This window comes from Choloepus didactylus, chromosome 7, assembly GCF_015220235.1.
Source record: "Choloepus didactylus isolate mChoDid1 chromosome 7, mChoDid1.pri, whole genome shotgun sequence".
Lineage (NCBI taxonomy): Eukaryota > Metazoa > Chordata > Mammalia > Pilosa > Megalonychidae > Choloepus > Choloepus didactylus.
The window spans coordinates 73,002,574-73,022,469 of record NC_051313.1 but is presented as its reverse complement, the minus strand read 5'-3'; the positions used below and the strand labels follow the sequence as shown (position 1 = coordinate 73,022,469).

General features: G+C 37.8%; 1 protein-coding gene across 1 annotated transcript in view; it reads right to left on the bottom strand.

The window, feature by feature from the left end:
• Positions 1 to 13,640, bottom strand: part of ELOVL4 (ELOVL fatty acid elongase 4) — a 28,697-nt gene extending 15,057 nt beyond the window's left edge. The window contains exon 1 of the mRNA XM_037844772.1: positions 13,124 to 13,640. Within this exon, the coding sequence (XP_037700700.1) occupies positions 13,124 to 13,223 (100 nt within the window). The 5' untranslated portion in view covers positions 13,224 to 13,640. The remainder of the gene's footprint in view (positions 1 to 13,123) is intronic.
• Positions 13,641 to 19,896: the final 6,256 nt, after the last annotated feature.

The following is a 19,896-nucleotide window of genomic DNA, read 5'->3' as shown; positions in this document are numbered from 1 at the left end:
CAGAGTAAGAGAATAAAATGAGCAAAGATTGAACTCTGGATAATATTAACACTTAATAAGGGAAGAAAGGGAGAAATGGAAGAGAAGCAACCAGAGAGGCAGGAAAAGAGAGAATAGGACTTCATGGAGAACAAGAAAGATGTTTCCAAAAAGATGGGTAATCAACAAAGCCCATAGCCAGAGAATCAACTGTTCTTTTCTTTTCTATAATGAGGAAATAATAAATCCCTCATAGGAGTAATTTGTGATGATTACATAAGCTGAAACTTCCTAGAACACACAGAACACAGGGTTCTGCTGCACCCTATTCCTCTCTACTCCAAATCTTCACACAGTGTGTCTTATGTCAGGAATAATCTGAGCCCCTCTCCCTAAGTCAAGCCTTTCATTGCCTTCTGGGTGTTTTCTTCCTGATATAGAAGAGTTCTCAAGGTTCTACATATGGACTCTCAAGTAAAAATATCATCATTAGAGTCCCAGCTCACGCCCGTATTAGCTAAATAAACCTGAGCAAGTTACTTGTCTCTTTGACCTCATGGATGGAATAGGGTTATTGTGAGGGTAAGAAATATATGTACAGTGTCTGACAGAGTAAGTGCTCAATAAATATTGGCATTGTCATTATTATTGACAACAAACTACTGAGTCCTTTCTCTTCCAAGAATCAAACCAAATTAAAGAAAAAGAACCATCAATAATTAAAATTATAAGAGTCTATTTTAAGAAGATAGAACATATTTTATAAAAGCAGGAAATCAAATACATAAAAATTCTCACCAACTCTTGAGCTTCTGGATTATTTAAATAGGCTACTGAAAATCTCCTTTTAAAAAGAAAAGAGAAACCAGGTTTTACTGTAAAAATAAATATGCTTGTAATACAATAGCGTACAAGTAACCTGAGTTCTTTAGAAATCTCTATCTACTTATATATCAACAACTGTAATTAATTATTACAACAAATTATTGCTAGCTGTATTAAAGCACCTTCCCTTACAATCTTTAATAGGCCTACTTATTCTCAAAGGTTGTTTTCTTTTAAAGCTTTTATAACTCAGGATTTTCACCAGTCAGAATGACATTTCTTCCCAAAGTAGTCTAAACTGGTAAAGTTTGGCCATCATCTCCCAAAAGAAAAATTAGAAAAAACTGTCATTTTTAGAACAGCCAAATTCCTAGAACAATTAGAAGGCGCACAAGACTACAGTACAAGTAATCCCATTCAGGAGATGATTCAGAAACACAGAGAGCAGAGGCAACTTGGCACAAGCAAAGGAAATGAACTAAGAATTGGATTCCATCTCTTGCTGTCATTTTCCAACCCTTTGACTCTGCGCTTGAAACATTCTGAGCCACAATTTCCCCATATGTAAAATGGGGTGATAATAAAATTATCGAAATCATAGGGGTGCTCTGTGGCTCAAAGTGAAAATACACTATAAGAGCTTCCACCAACATGACTCTTCATGCACTTAAAAGTATTAAATATGTATTTTCTTTTGGAACTTTTAAAGCACCTTGTGATAACTTCTATCTTAACATGTAACTGTCTTTTCACTGTCTACATAACTATCTCCCACACCAGACTGGGCAGGGGCTGTATCTTTTATCTCTGTGGCCACAGAGGATGGCACAGTGGAAGCACCCAGCAAATGGCTGATAACTGACAGACTGAATGAAGGTCATAAAATGTACAGAAAATAGATATTATTATTATTATAACCTCTACTGCTGTAGGAATATACATTTAAGGCATTTCTAAACTGCGCTTTTGATTTGGGTAAAATTAGCACAGTAAATTATAAAATTGTTCTAACAGTTAACATATCTAGTTCTAAGTGACAATCTAGAACAATCTAGTTCTAAGTGACACACAAAGTCCCTGTTGAAACAAACAAATGTTCTCTAAAAATCCATGGCATCATTTGGTTTTCTCTCTTTTTTTTCTTAAATGTATTTTAAAATTAATAGCTTAAGCACACTTAAAAATTCTTCTTATTCCTTAGTAGCATACAGTATAGATTTTGAAAGAAATTAGGAATACTCTATCCGTTGTGTGTGCTCCACACACCCACAGAACAGCATCATCCTGGAAGCTTACCAGAAAAGCAAAATCTCAGGCCTCACCCCAGACCTAACTAAATCAGAATCAGCATTTTAATAAGATTCCCAGGTGATCTGCACATTTGAGTTTGAGAAGCACTGCTCTAGACTACGCAGAAATGTGGACTACCTTACATAACACGTAAAGTTATAAAATAAAAGTTTAATTTGGTCATAGATTCTACTTATAATAAATCAGTCACTCCTTTTTTTTCTAACAGCACCTACATCTGTTTAACCTATGATGAGCAAAGGAAAAAACATGTCTAATGATCAACTACAAATACTGAGTAGCTTCAGGAGTATATTTAAGGACATCACGAATTATATACTATACTTTACTCTCTAAAACTATTCAAACTTCTTTAACAAGTTAGAGTCAACAGGTGCAAATGTTGCAAATTTCTACAGGTGGCTACTAATCACCACTTATATGCCAAGTGATAATGTTAAATATCCATCTGCTTTTACTATTAACAACAAAAATAATATGGTTACCATTTAATACAATGACACACTGAACACTAAATGGACCCCAAATGCTTGGGGATGATAGTAGCACAGCACTGTGAATGTAATTAAAACCATTAAATTGTATAATTGAAAGTGGTTAAAATGGGAAATTTTAGGTTGTACATGTGTCACCAGAATAAATTTAAAAAAAAACACACAGAACTGTACAATACAAAGAGTGAACCCTAATGTAAACTATGTACTATACGTAATACATATAATAATAAAGTATAATAATGAAGTGTGTGGGTGAGGAGAGGTATATGGGAACGCTGTACTTTCATGCCCTGTTTTTCTGTAAACCCACAACTGCTCTAATAAAAAAAAGTAAGTAAATTTTTTAAAATAGTAAATTTTTTTAAAAAGGAACACCAAAGGGAAACTGTAGTCTTTTTCTTAAGGGGGAAGGTCAGTGTCTTTCTCCATTTATTAAAAACGTTGTGAGGGCCAGGGCCACATCCTTATTTTTTGCTGCATCCCTAACAATGCCCAGTATATAAAAGCCCTCAAACATTTGTTAAATGTTTCATGAAAAATGTAGATAACTATTGTCAATAAGGGAGCAAACTAAAACTATCTTAAGCCCTCTTCTGGATTCTAATCTAAAATATGATGCTTAATATTTTAATTATGGTTAATAAACTCCCCAATCCAAGTAAGAGCTTGGGTTTCAATGAATGAAATACGTAAAACTAGAGAAGGGCCTTCATACCAACTAAAACAGATGGAACAGGTAACATTCTGAGATATACTCTAGAAATAAAAACAGATTCTGTAGGTTGTGGGTAAAAGAAAGTCAGATCATTTTCTTATTTAGAGAGGGTGCTTATGGAGGTGAAATGCTTGTTTTACCCTGCTATGTACTCAGAAAAGAGGATAGGTTTGAGTTTGGAAAAGCACCTAGACGAATGTAAGGAAAGGGCAGCTCTTGCAAAATGCAGAAGTAGACCAGGCAGAAGCTAAGCTAAAAGAGAACCACGAGGTCAAAGTGTTGATGGGCAGATAGGAGGAAACCGAGACCTTCACCTGCAACGGAGGGTGAACTGCAGTGTCTCAAGGTAAGAGGGAGCAAATGGCCTAAAGGGGTCCAGTGAACAGCTCAGAACAAAAGGGCAAAGGCATTTTTATCTAATCCAGTCACTCAAAAAACCCAAAAGAATGGAGAGGAGGAGTTAAAAAAACAGAGGAAAAAGAACCTTGGTTGCAAGTTTTCCTGAACAGAGATAAAGATAAAAAATGAGAGAAATTATAAAATTTCCCATGAAAGCAACTAAAAATAGGGATGGATTAAGAAGCTCCAAAAGGAAAAAGATGAGGGGAGTAAATCAATGTGCAATTCAAACTGAAGGCTGATTACTCTAAAGGTTTAAAATTTGGGAAGGTTAGTACTAAATGGATAAGATTCAGGGAAAGTCAGTTTAACTCACCCGAAAAACTGGAGATAATAACAGTAACTAGCTCAAAGGAATGTAAGAATTAAATCTGATAATACATATAAACCGTTATTACTGGGAAATAAAACAATATTTGTTGGATGAATGGGCAACCTGTGCTGCATTTTGAGGTCACTGACTTGGGAAAGAGAAAGATCTTGATTCAAAACCAACTGTTATTTTCTAGCTGTGTACTTTTAAGTCTATTTCTTCACCTACAGAATGATTAAACAGTATCTACCCCATAAGGACACCATGAAGATTAAATTAAAAAGGTGTATAAAATGCACACTACAACATTTTATAGTCCATATGACCCTATAGTAGAAGCTCAATGGCAGTGATTTTCATTATGTGCAGATGATATGTGAATTCATGGTAAAAAAAAAAAAAAAAAATGACATATTCATAAAAACCTGTTCATAGGGCTAAGAAAACAAGCCAAACAAAGATGTGGGGCAACAAGAGGTCTGGAAAACTGTATATACACATATACATACACATATGCCTCATATGCTGGAAGCCAGTTGGTTTCCTTCTCTCCTCATCTCCACATTTTGCTGGGCATCTCAGAAAATATTAACAATCATAAACCTCCTACCTGTGCTAATCTGGAATTTCAAAGTTCAAATATTCCCTCAGAGCCATCAGTGATCTTAAGACTTTTAGAAAACTGAAATGGCACTTCTCTTTAGAAAAAAAAAAAGACTCATGATACCATTGGAGTATGGGTGTTTTAATGGGAACTTTAGCCAAAATCTTCTCTTGGCTTCAACAGTTCTATAAGCAGAATATCCACCAGGTAAAATACTGTTGGTCTTGAATTTATCATCCTTTTCATTGGTGAAAAGTACTTTCTAGTTCTTGTATTACATAATTTGGAAGATATATTCACAATTCACTTTGAGCATCCTATTTTATGGTCTTAGCTACTCCATCATATGGGGACCAATTTCACCTTCTTGAAGAGGCTAAAAATCACTTTTTATACAATACATGTATTATACATGATATAAATATACAAATTTATATAAGTAAATATGACTTTTTAGTTTAATCTCATACAACCCTTGCAGTGTAAGATAAGGTAGAGGTCTGATTATAGCTTTCCTTCTTGGCTAGTGTGATGGGAGATGAGAACACTAGGCTTAGAGGCAGATCAGTTTAGACCCATTTCCACTGGTGTGACCAACAACTTATTAACCTCTATGAATCTCAGAGAATTCTATAAATTATGGAAATAACAAGGTCTTCCAGGCCTATCTCTCAAGATTTCCATGAAGTTCTTGGTAAAAATGAAAAGCAAAATGCAAAGGCAAGATTGTCTTCCTTATTATTCGCTACTTTCTAGCCATGCGGATGTTTTTTTAGGGCAACAGCTATGAACTGTCTTTATAAAACCATTGCACTATAAGCTGAAAAAATGAAAGAATCACTGTTTTACCAATGAACACTGAAGAAACATCTTTTCTAGAGATGCTATTATATTAATTCTATAATACATGCAACTACTTAACAACACACACCTGGACCCACATTTTCATATGATAAATAAAAATAAAAAGAGAAGGTTACTCCTTCCAACACTCCAATTCAAAGTCACAAATGCCTTTATATGATTAAATCTGACAGTAAATGATTCCTTCAGTGGATTAACACACTTGTCTTTACAACCCCAAGACTAACATTCTAAATAAAATGTAATCACAAATAAAACACCATATTAAGGTATTTGCTTTAAAATACCAGTATTCCATAAAGGTCACACATGATAAAGAATAAGATTTTTTAAATTAATATTCAGATTAGTTAAGGAACATATTTAAATCAAAACCATTTAGTTTATTGTTTGCCCATTTATATAAGCTATACTTCCAAATCTAGGTCAGAAATGCTCAAGTATAGAATGCCTATAACTGAAAATATTTTTAATGATGTCTGATAAAATTTTGCATTTTCTATAGAAAAAATATAAAGCAAGTAAGACTGAGTTTAGAGTGATATCTAAGCCAATGCTTTAGGAGATATAAGAATTCAATAGAGTGGCCTTAAAGATCATGTAGCTCAAGCCTCTCACAGTACAGATAGAAATCCGAGACCTAAAGAATCATAAATAGCTTTCCTAAGACCACATGACAAGCCATCCTCAGAAGTTGCATATTACATAATAAATGTAATGTATAATTGAAATAACCTTATTCTTCAATGTTATTGCAACTGTTTTTGACAAAATAGTTAACTTTTGGTTATTCAAGGAATATCTATATAATTAAATAGGAATAGTGCTATAGCTACAAACAGCGCTATTTCAAAGCAGGTATTTAAATATCTGTATCTCTTTTATTATTCTACTATTTCTCATGGAGCAGTTAAGAGAAGGTAAAAAGGACTAAATATGAAGCTGTTATTTTTACTATTTTAGAAGTGCTGGTAACAGTTTTGTTGAAAAAGATCTGAACTACTGTATACGATGAGGTTTTTAAACTATTAATCAGCTTACATTTATTTAAAATTGCTTTACCTATTCCAAGAACAAAAGAAAGTTACATCTATATCCAGAGTTTTAGAGACAGATGGGACCTTAGGGTTTACCTAATTCAACCCTCTCAATTTACAGATGAAAAAAACTGAGGATGGGAAAAGTAAAGGGACTTGTCCAAACTCTCACAGCTAAATAGCAGCTAATCCAAGACTAAAACCTAGGTCATTTAAATCCCAGTCCAGTGGTCTTTCCATTCACTCTATCACATTACTCTCCTCACTTCCATACACATCGCATGCTTCTGCATAGACAATGAAAGAGATTAACTACATCTGATTTTATATCCTTTGATAGTAACTGCCTTGTGCTAATAAATTATTTAATGGTTTGATCCCCTCATTAAATGTGGTAAACTATATTAAGTACACATGAATTGAATTATAATGAATTTTATGATCATAAAGATCATTTAAAAAAGCCTTCTGTAATTTAACAGTGTTCAAAACCTTAATAATATTTAGCAACCAAAATATATCACTATTTGAAATTTATGCTGTATTAAATCAAATCACAAATATGTGTTGCATTCCCTAGTGTCAGGGAGAAAAACACAAAGAAGTGAAAAATAATGAAGGTTTAAACAGTTCAAGACAATAGAGTCACGGAAGGAATGGCACAAGGAAGTACATGAGTAAATGTTAACGACAATGTTAACGACAATAACTTCCACATGTAACAATAACCCCATATGGGCTCAAATGAGGGTCCAAACTGCACTGAAGGCAAGGGGAACGGTGTGAGGGAAGCAAGAAGGCAGATATACACACCTTTGCTTAAGGCCCAGCGAGTTATCCCAGTTGTCAAGAGCTGTGGCTCTGTAGGCAGGGGAATACTGACTGACCAGGACAGAAAGGAAATTTGCAACCCTATTTTCAAAGGCCACATATTCCCTCCCTTTCTCTCTTTTCTAAAAGCCCAAACCCATAAGCACTTTTTTTCACCTTATAGTTTGTAATTCAGTCTCATTTTAAGGGAAAATAAAACAATAGCACCTTGATTTCTTAATAGGTTTTACAGAGATGAAATGTTTGATAATGAGGAGGAAAAGAGCCATCTAAAGTGAGAAAAGTGAGACTTTGTTACACAGCTCTTCTCTGTTTACTATGTCTAATTCTAAATTACCAGAAGCTCAATAAATAAAAAAATATGATAATGTTAAATCATTCACAGATGACATAATCATATGACTTGAGAAAAAAATACAAAAACAAATTGAATTTTAAAAGAATGACTGTGCCGGTTTGGATATCTTATGTCCCCCACAAAACCATGATCTTTTAATTCAATCTTGTGAGATATTTGGATTAGGCTGTTTCAATGGAGATGTGACCCACCCAACTGTTGGTTATATTTTTGATTAGATTATTTCCATGGAGGTATGGCCCCACCCACTCAGTGACAGTCTTGATTAGTTCACTGGAGTCCTTTAAAAGGAGCCATCACAGGCCCAGACTACTGCAGCTGAGAGAGACATTTTGGAGATGGCCATTGACGCAGACTTTTGCTAGCCCAGAGTTTGCCTGGGAGAAACTAAGAGAACACCCCAGATGCTTAGGGAGGAACATCCTGGGAGAAAGCCATTTTGAAACCAAACCCCGGAACAGATGCCAGCCATGCGCCTTCCAGATGACAGAAGTGTTCCAAATGCCACAGGCCATTCTTTGGTGAAGTTATAACCATATTGATACCTTCATCTGGACATTTTCATGGCTTTCAGACTGTAACTTTGTAACCAAATGAACCCCCTTTATAAAAGCTAATCCATTTCTGGTATTTTGCATAACAGCAGCAATAGCAAACTGGAGCAAGAACCATCTACTTTATGTCTCTTAAGATCACCAAAGCACTGTCTAATTACCTTAATAATTCTTAAATCCTTGTCTAAGTCAAAGTATCTAACTGAATAAAACTGTGTTCTGACACTAATTAGCTCTTTTAGAATCTGAATTAGTTGTTTAATCCTCTAGGATTCTATTTGCAACAGGATGTTTTGCTATATGATGTTGTTGGAGAATGGACAAGTGCATCAGTTAATATCAATTCAGGATTCTGCCACCAAAAACAGACTGAGGGAAAGGAAAAAACAACAAAAATTCCAAAATGGTAGGACCTCCCAGAGACCTCAGTGAGATTGTAAGAGTAGGATAACTAGGACCTCACTGAAACCACTGCCCAAGGGAGATCCTACATTAGGGGTAATGCTCCACAAATTTGTTTCTCATTAGCTGCCTAAAACTTAGAATGTCTTTTCTAAGAGAAACATTAAAAATGGTAACTGGGTTCCCAGGGTAGGCCAAACAAACAAAAACCTATTTTAGACAATTTCATAGATAAAAAACTATACATTAACTATGATAAATAATAATATTGTAAATATACTATACAATATTTAAAATGCATGTTCCTCTGGGGCCTAGCAATCCCTGGCATAAATCTGCAAAATTCTTTTTCTCCACCTTATCTGTGCTGAGTGAATGTCCTCTCCCACAAGCCTCAGTTTCAGAAAACCTGGATGATTCACTGGTCCTTAAGCACAGTATTTTCTTTTCGTCAGGCTATTTCTCTTGCCTTTGACACTCTTTTCCCTATACCTATAAACACCCTCAGAAAGTATCCAGATCAATCTGCATTCAAGGGCAGAGGTGAGAAACCTGTAGTGAAATAGCTAAAATATTCTAAAAACAGCCTGCATATTCCCCTCGCAACCCAAGACTGAAGTACAAGTGGAAGCAGTGGACATGAGAAGGGTAGGGAAGGACTTTTTCTGACATCCTCTAGGCTCCAACTAAGCTGACTCTGACAGATCACATTCCCTTCAGATCATGACACCAACGGAAGTGAAACGGCAGCGACCTCCTAAACTTTGTAAGCTGCCTGTGGGCAGGGACCAAGAGTTCTCATTCTCTACCCAGAGCCCGGAACGGTGCCTGCACATGGCAAGTGAACATGGAAGGAATGATTATATGAAGCTCCCTGGCTGCCAAATTTCCTTCCTCACCATCCTGCAACACCTCCAACTCCACTCACTCAGCCCCTTCTCCCTGTGGCCCCTCCAAAGTGAATGCAAAGATTCAGCTAGGCCGGCCTTTTATGCTATAACTTCAACTCCAAAGTAGACACTTTTTTTTTTTGCCAAAATGTGGGGTACTAAATGTCTGTGAACAGAAAGCACTTACTACCCCTCTACCCCCTACACACGTGTGCCACATGAACAATGGCTGCTTAAAAACAGGCAGTCAAAAAGAAATACAGTGGTTCAGTAGATAACTGGCCTTCTTATGGGTGTACTGACTATTTATTTTCCAGGATATTTCCCTACTAAATGTTAGTTACAAAAAAAGCTATTAATAAACATTTATTAAATGAATAATGGATGAGTATTTAAAGATTGGAGAATATTTAGATTCATGAGTTTTAAATATCTATCTACAACTCTTCTGGATTAGTTATATACTTTTGAGCCTAGGATCCTAGACCTAATAATTTTAATGTACCCATTAATTGAAATAATAGAAGAGAAAAACAAACACAATAACATCAGAGCACATACTGCCAACTGGTATAAAGTCACACATCCATCTATACCTTCCTATAACACAGACCAAGATAACTTACTCATTCATATTTCAGAACATATGGGAAGGTGGAAAAGTTATTTCATTATTTTCTAAAAGTATAGCTCTTTCTAAGTTTCAACTCCAAAGCAAAAATTGTTAATGATGTAAAGGTAACATTTTTTCAAGGTTAATACACTCTGCTCCATAGTGTGCACTTGATCTTAGCAATTCTGGTCCATATTCTGTATTTGTCACATATGAGCCTTTGAAAAGTACAGTTTTCATACATTGTTTTGGGCATATTTTATTAAATAGCACCATCTGATATAACAGCACAAAAGTATATTTATCCAGAGACTGGCCAAGGGCAGAATCTCCTGGAACATAAAATACACTCCACCAATCAGTAACCATTCCTGTTATGACAGTAAAAAGTGGATATTCATTTACTTACACTTAAATAGGCAAACAGAAACCTCAGCAGAGAGAAATATTTAATGAACTAATAAAAAAGAAAGAGGCAGGTAACTACCGTCCTGGGAATGAAAGCACTCAAGGGCATGGAAACTAGCTCATTTCTTGCTTTCCCTGAATAATGTGCATCCTTTCTTTCACCACACTCACCACTATTTCTCAAGACCATCTTTCTCTCCACCCACTTTTATTCCTCCCTCTTTCAAATATCTGACTCACCAACTTTTCTTCAGCCTCATCTAATAAGCTACTTTTCTACTTTGAAACCCACTCCAGATTTTCAAGTAATTATAGCAGGAAGGAACCTCTCAAAATTGCAGAAGTGTGAAGGAGTAAGAGAAGGAACGAGGAGTGCATATAAAGAAGGGGGTGTAAGGAAATAGGACGCCAAATGCTTTGAGTCTTTCCTGCTTGAAGCTGAAAAATATTTCTCCTTACATAGCAAGGCAGGGCAGACTATATCCCATTAAGCCTCCATGTTGGTTAAGAAACACCATCTACCTACACTAGGTAGATCATTACAGAAAGCAAGGAAACAGTGTCAGGTTTCGTAAGTGGATAGCCAGAGCATCAGCAAATACCTTCCCTTGGACCTGCTGTGAGAGGTCACTTGTTTCAGCGGATACTCTCACTTCTTGGGCATGGCTCACAATTTTACATTATTTCATATACTCTTCACAGGCAGCAACAGCCTTTCACATGGGCAACTGCACAAAATTCCCAATTCATTTTTTGGTGGTTTTTTATTTTTTAAATACAAATCATTAGGAAGAAATTGACCAACAGAAATATCATATTCTATCTTTGCCCTCAATTTTTCTTTCTGAGATGCAAGAGATGGGAAACTTTGGAGATAGGAAGGGAATGACAGACCAGACTGAGAATTCCTGGGTGTGGCTATAGCCATATGGAGATTGGAGCACCTTTACAACATGTGAACTCTAAAGTATCCAAACTGCAATTACCTGCCAGAGAACTTGTCTGATGTTCAGCTCTGCACAATTGTGTAATGGGAAACCCTGATGCAATGCTTAAAGAACCAAAATCACAAACATGAAGGGAAAGGTATATCCTTCCTGCTTGATTTTTTGCAGGTACAACATAACTTCAGTGTAAAAGCAAAAAAACATACAGAAGAAATAAGAAAGTCTCCATAAAAACTGCCTTCTAACTATTTTCAGTTGCAATGGCTACTTAAATAGCTTATTTCGGAAAGCACTAAACTTGAGATCTTCTGAAAAAAGAACCCACTTTTTTTTAAAGAGGTCACAGCCTGTATTAATGTCAAAAGAATCATTTCGTCTCACAAAAATAACCCCAGCAAATGTTGTCCCCATGTTATTCCATGTATTGTACTGTATTCTTGCAGAAACCACTCTTTCTCACTTCAAAAACAACAAACCCAAAGCCTACAGGAATATATTTTCATTTCTTAGGGGGCAAAGGCAGGGTCATAACATGGAACTGCTGGGATGCAGTGCAATATTGCAAAAGAACTAGAAAAATTTAAATGTAAGATCATTTCTAAAATCCTCTTAATTTAATTTTAGATTTCAGGAGCTTTTAAACGCTTTAAAACTAAAAGCAACGTAGCAAATGAAAATAAATGGAAAACAACACAATATCACAATTACTTCCAGTAGAAGAGCTGCATAAATCTACCGCTGGAATAGCGAAAAGGAAAAGTTTGCTGATTTAAGAAATCTGTACCTATGCAGGCTTCTGGGACAACCTCTAGATGCTGCTGTAGAGACCCCTTGCCTAAAAACGACTCATTTCTTTTCCGGGGTTTTAGCCTCCCCCTCCCCCTGACTGCACTGCAGTGCGCAAAGCCATCACTTCAAATATATTTGCTGTTGGAAAAGCCTCAGACACTAACAGTCTCCAAGGTTCAAGGAGTTAAGAAGTGGCAGTTTTACATTCATTCCAAATTACATATAGGTGAAGGGGCTAGACAGAATAAAGTATTTGCAGGGTTGTGTCAAAGCAACAGAAGGTTTAAAAATAAAAAAGACGGCTACCACTGGAGCATCCCACACTCCCACCTCCAGCCATCTCTCCAAACGGAGCATTTCTAAACGTTAAAATCAATCCTGTACATAAAGTAGAACTGTCAATGCGATCAGGACATGTCGGAGTGCAGGGTGGGGCGGTTCCTGTATGAGCTCTCAGCTGCACAGGCTCCATCTGACATCTCAGCTTCTGCATCCGAGGAGATGAGAAAGAGATCTGATCTGAGAAACTCAGAAGGAAATCGGGGTGGGGGTGGTGGGAGTGAAGGCATTCAACGTTCGGATTAAATTAACCAGTGCCGGCCGCGGTCCCCGTGCCCCAGCACCTCCTCCGATACGCAGCATCCTAAAAGCCGCAGCAGCGGGCCGGGGCCCTGCAGTGCTCGGCTCGGGCGCTCCGAGGCCGGGGGCTGGGTGTCTCCCCACAGGGGTAGCCGAGCGGGCCAGGGACCCGCAAGGCCGGCAAGGATGGGGACGCCAATGCCTATACCTGCGATGGACCAGGTCCAGCGGTAGAACTCCACGGTGTCGTTGAGCGCCGTGGACACCACGTTCAGGACACTACTCGGCTCCGAGTCCAGGAGCCCCATCGCGGCAATAAAAGGAGCTGGCGGCGACAGGAGGAGAAACACAAGCAACAGCCGGGGACCCAGCGGCAACCGAAGACCCGTCTAACCGCGACGGCCCAGCTGCGTCTTCAACTCCTCCTCAGGGCGCCGCGGCCGCAGGAAAGCGGCGAGGATGCAGCAACTGGGATGCGGCAGCGGCGGCGTCAGCAAGCCGGGCGGTGCAGTAGGTGTAGTCAAGGCTCCTGGGAGGAGGAGGAGGCTGGGGAGGAGGACCCCGAGCGAGCGCCAAGCACTGCACCACTGTGCCCTCTCGCGCTGCGGCGCCTCCAATCTCCTCCGCCGGGGTCACGTGGCCGCGCACGGAGGCGGAGGGCCGGCGCGCCCCTCCCCCCGCCCGCGCGCCTGGACCTTATTGCGCAGGGATGCTGCGGCCGGGGGGAGTAAACGGGGAAGAGCGGTGGACGCGAGGTCTGCGCAAGCGCACTGCCCCACATCCCTCGCCCTCGTTCTCCTCCCCTCCTACACCGGAGTGAAGCACCTGGGCCCATCCTCGCCAGCTCTCCTCAAACTCCTCCCCCGCATTCCTCCTCCGCACTAGGCCCTTGCGGCGGAATACGCCACCTTCCCACGGCTGACCTCGCATCCGTCTCGGATATGTTCAAGGAAACAGGACAGGGAAGAATGGAGGGTTTGTGTGAAAGGATGAGGGAGGCGAGGTGCTTTGACCTGTCAGTCGTCTGGATTTCCCTTCCGTCTTTGTTACCACCATCCACCAGCACATGCTTACCACCACGACAAAGAAAATGAACAAGTTATCCCGCTAACTAAATGAGGGGATATTTGTCTTCCACGCTTCACAAATGGAGAAAGAACTTCCTGGGAGCGGTCTACCCTATTAATTAACAAGGTAACAAAAACTGAATAAGTGTTTACGTGTGATCTAGAAACCCTTATAAAACACACAGAATAATCCAAGCAATATGATTTTGTTAAATTAGGCAGTTAAGGGTTCAAAGAAAAAGGACAACAGTGAGTTACGGTTAAGAGAAGTCCGATTGGAATGGATGGAGTTGAGGTGACTCTAAAAGAATAATTGCTCAGGAGATAAGGGGCAATCTAAGCGAGAGAAGAAAACAAAGTAATTTTTGATTAAAGAAAAATTGTTTAGGAGGGAAGAAGGTGGGAAGTAATAAGAAGAATCTACCCTCTGAAAAGTATTCCCATGAAAAGTAGCAAAAGCCCATTACATACATTCATAACTTGGTAGTTTCTGACAGAAAGAAGTGTCTTTCAGAATAGTCCAATAATCTTTCACCTACGTATTAAACATGTTACCTAGTTCTGTTAATCTTGTCACCTACTTCTTGTTTAACCTTTTTTCCACCTGTGCTTAAAGATCACTGTTATTGTGTGCTTGCCCCTGCCCTTTGACACTTTTAAAATAATAGGAAAACTACCTTTTATTGTATTTATTTTCCAATTGACCCGGTTATATATTCTTTGACTATATTTTATATTGAAAACATCACAGAGATGTTATTTTTGGCTCCTTGAGGACCTAACCCAGTGCTACAAACAATAATTAATAAATATCTATGATGGCGAAATTATAATTTATACTCTTCACAACATGAACACTATTGTAAATGACAGGTGCTTTAGGGAGAGAAGAAAATAATTAAAAATAACATTTATTATATAACTCAAGCAATCACAGTCTTCCTTAAATGGTCTATTCTTGAAATTAACCAAATAAAATATAATTTATTACTTTAGCAAATATGTGTGTCAGATTAAAGTTTTCTCTATTAAAATGATGGTTCCTTAAATCCTAGCCCCAAAGACTGTATATAGGACAGATTTTAAAAATAGAAAGAAAACATCCAGACAAGTTTCTCCCTTTGGAGAGTGGATGAAGATCAGCTATCTAACCATTTACCTTGAAGATTTAGCTTGAACTACTCCTAGAAAATGGATTACCACTTCTATATTATGGAATCCTGACTCCTATTTTGGGAGAATGTATTCACACTCTTATCCCCATACACATGCACAAAATCGCAGCGTCTTTACATGTTTCATACAGTGTGAAATTGTTGAACCATCTTCAGATACTATTACCCCAGTTTCTCCTTCTATAGTGGAGGTCAATTTAAGTCCCTCTAATCACTAGGGGTCACCTGTACATATAAGAAAATGCTAGACAAGAGATGAGTATGTCAGGAGTAGCAGTTACACCTCCATCACCTCCTCCACTCTCCACCTGGAAGATTAGTAAGTTTATTTGAACTTACGAGTTGTCCAAACATGCACCAAGACCTAGAGCCCTGGAACTTACCCTCTCTAGAGCCCTACTACCTGGTGTAGAGTTAAGCCATCCAAAAAGCAATTCACGAGCAGTTTATAAATGCCAATGACTGACCGGAGTCAAAACATGCTTACCCTGGTTGTGCAAAGGAAAGGAAGCCTGCATGTGCACCCACCAAAATGGTAGCCTTCTAAACAAGATTTTATTGGTGTCATAACAGAACAAAACCAAATAATAGCATCCATAGCACCTGGAAAATTCGCAGATCATAGGAAAATAAATAATTTGATGTAGATTGAATATAAAATAGGATACATACAGTTATCCACAAAAACTAAGAAGGAAGTGAGACACTTTAGGGCTCCGTCAGCCCACAGAAGCTTTGAACATCCAGCAAGAACTAGCAAAACATCTTTCTCAAAGCTCCAGAAAAAAGTTTAAAAACTGCAGTTAACAGTGCTAGCGCCAAAACAGGAAAAAGGTGACTTAAAAGCAGTAGGATCTCCTGATCCCCTAGTTGATCCCTCCACCACCCCTCACTGACTCAGCATAGAGCTGGCCCAACTCCCAGTGTGGATCCCTGGTCCTAGATCCAGAGGGAGTAGAGTAACCCTCACATACATACTGGGGGCATGTATGTCTGTCCCAGTCTGTCTGGTGGTGGCCTGATGGCCTCACCATCCCAGAATTCCTGCATATTGAAAGCAGCTCACCACACTCTGCTAAAGTGTCTCACTTCCTTCTTAGTTTTTGTGGATAACTGTATGTATCCTGTTTTATATTCAATCTACATCAAATTATTTATTTTCCTATGATCCGAGAATTTTTCAGGTGCTGTGGATGCTATTATTTGGTTTTGTTCTGTCATGACACCAATAAAATCTTGTTTAAAAGGCTACCATTTTGGTGGGTGCACATGCAGGCTTCCTTTCCTTTGCACAACCAGGGTAAGCATGTTTTGACTCCGGTCAGTCATTGGCATTTATAAACTGCTCGTGGATGCCTGGGATAAGGGATTGTTAGCTGTAGGACAATGCCCAGGACTCTGAGGAAACTATTTCATAGTGAAGAGGGGGCATTCGTATATGCATAAATGAGGGAATTTCCTGGGCCACACACATATGCTCAAGACAAGACTCATGTACAGCAAGGATCAGGGTGACCACTGTGCTTTGGTCTTGGGCTATTCTCTAAACTTATTGTATAGGCAGTTCCTGAAAGAGATCAGTTGTATAGGTTAATCTTCAAAGACTGGAAAAGGTGTTTTCTTTTTTTCCTTCATTTTTTTGGTTAGCTCTTGGCATTCAAGGAAAGCTCTGTCATAATACTAGCTGGATACAAGCCTAAAGACAAACACCTCAGAGTCTAAATTCCAGTGACAAAATATTAAAATATTGAAATTTCTAGGTTTCAGCAGAAGATCATAACACATACAAAAAAGCAGGAAGTTGATGGTCTGGACAAAGGAGAAAAATCAAAGCATTAGAAACCTTCAATGAGGAAGACCACACAGAGATGTTTAAAAATGTTCTTCAGTATGCTCAAAGAGCTAAAGGAAAACATGGACAAAGAACTGAAGAAAATCAGGAAAATGATAGATGAACACAAAGAGAATATCAATACAGAGTTAGAAATTATGAAAAGGAACCAAACAGAACTGAAGATCACAGTAACAAAAATTTAAAATTACCTGGAGGGGTTCAATAGCAGATTGGAGTTGTAGGAGAAAAAAATAAGTGAGCTTAAAGATAAGACAATTGAAACATCCAGTATGAAGAGCAGAAGGAAAAAAGAATGAAGAAAAGTGAATGGAGCTTGAGAAACCTATGAGATACCATCAAGTGTAGCTGTATATGCATTACAGGAGTCCTAGAATGAGAAGTAAAAGAGAACAGGGCAGAATAGTCAAAGAAATAATTACTGAAAACTTCCCAAATTTAATGAAAGTCATGAATATACACATCAAGATGCTCAACAAACTCCAAACACAATAAACCCAAATAGATCCATCTGTGGCATATTTTAATCAAATTGCCAAATACCAATGATACAGAGAGAATTCTGAAAGCCACAAGAGCAAAGCATTGTGTCACATACAAGGGACCCTCAATAAGATTAAGTGCCAATATCTCATCAGAAACCTTGGAGGCAAAAAGGCAGTGGGATGACATATTGAAATTGCTGAAAGCAAAATTTGCCAACCAAGAATTCTGTATCTGACAAAATTGTCTTTCAAAAATGAAGGAGAGATTAGCACATTCCCATATAAACAAAAGCTGAGGGAATACAACAACATAGATGAGCCTTGAAGACATCATGTTGAGTGAAATAAGTCAGACACAAAAGGACAAATATTGTATGAGCTCACTGATATGAAATATTAGAATAAGCAAATTTATACAGTCAGAAACTAGGATACAGATTATCAGGGGTCAAAATGGAAGTAGAGAATGGTGAGTTAATGCTAAATTGGTACAGAATCTCTGGGGTAATGGAAAAGTTTTGGTGATGGTGGTGATAGTAGCACAAAATTGTGAATATAATTAACAGCACTGAATTATATATTTGAATGTGGTTAAAGGGGGAAATTTTATGTCGTAAGCATGTTATTGGAACAAAAATTTTGTAAAAATACATGGGGATGTACGACACAAACCATGAACCCTAATGTAAGGACTATTGATAAACTAGCAATTATACTAATATTCATTCATCAATTGTACATTAATTGTAATAAATGTACCACACTGATGCAAGATGTTAATAATAGTGGGGGTATATGGGAACTCTGTATTTTCTGCATGATTTTCTGTGAACTTTCAACTTCTCCTATTAAAAAAATTAATTACTTTTTTAAAAAGATGAAATAAGAAAATAAATAAATAAGGGGCCTATGGCAGCTTCCCCACTTGCCCAGGTATGGAGGAGGCAGTAGATCAAGACAGCCTAGAGTTAGTCAGGCTTCCCCAGGAGCACATCAGAACAGGAAGAACAGACAGGCCAGGCCTTTCAGGACTTCTAGACAAGGATAGGTCATCTGGACTGTGAATTCTGGACTATACTAGGTTTTCTGAGTGGAGGACTGAAGTTTTGAGGATAGGGCCACTCACCAGTACCTATTTTTCCTTTTGTTATACCTCTTGGAGGATTGGCTTCTATATCAAAATTGAATTTGAAAAAAGCAAGGATGAAAGAGAGGGAGATGTCTTTTAATAGATGCATAACAAATTATGACTCTGATGTCAACCCTCCTCATCAACCTCCAATAGCTCTCTTGTATTCAAATATACACCCTTATAGTATATAATCATTTATAAACAATTGCAGGGGGGGAAAGTATTGTATTGCGGTTGTTTTTAAAATATATATATGATAAAACATGAATCAGAAGTAAAAGTTTGTTACAGTGGTGAGCACAGAATTCTCAGATTTTAGGAAATTTACAACCTCTCAATTTAAAAAAACTGTTCTCTTGGGTTCTAGGACTCATGTTGTTCTCCACTGAATATAGAAACACATGACTCTGAGTTGAGGAAAAATCAGAGCTAAGCAAGGTCTTTGCATTATGGCTCCTTCATTTCCTTTAAGCCTTTTCTCAAAGGTCATTATTTTGGTGAGGCCTTTTCTGAAGACCATTTTTTTAAACTGAATCATGAAGTTCCTCCCACCTGGCTCCCTAATTTCTGCTTTCCTGTTCCCGTTCCCTGCTTTGGTTTTCTCCACAGCAGTTATCACTGTCTAACTTGCTAGATGGTTTCTACCTCGTACCATAACAGTATTGGATAAATAGCATTTGTCTCTAAGTATATTATTTCCATTTATTATCAGTATTATTTTGCATTTTATTGAATTCATAGATGTGTTTTAACATTATGCTTTTTCTATTCCTAACATTATTATTCTGCTTTTTGGTCTTTATTGAACATAAGCAATTAATTAAACAATTTAGTCATAAAAATTGTATGATGAGTCAAATGTTTCAGTTTGTTTCATGTTTTTCTTTATTTAAGAAAGTTAAGCATGTCAAGGGATCAAGGGAGGGTTAACATTTTTAAAACTATTTTTGTGGATAAGGTCCTAATTTAAAAATACTATCTCAAACTTAAAAACAAAATAAAACAAAAAAACTTGTGTATACCACACAAAACATGTTATGGGCTGTATGAGCCAAGGCTATCAGTTTGCTGATTTGGGCTGAAATCTTAAAAGTGTATGCTAAAATTAGTATTTTAGCATAACAAGCCCAATTTCTGCTCCACGCTAATAAAAGGTCCAGATAGATATTAACATATTTTAGAATGCTAGTATTTTCCACCATCTTCCATTTTCAAATGTGTCTTCTGGCTAGCTGGCAATCTTTAGGGTTGATTGGCTTTTCAATCACAT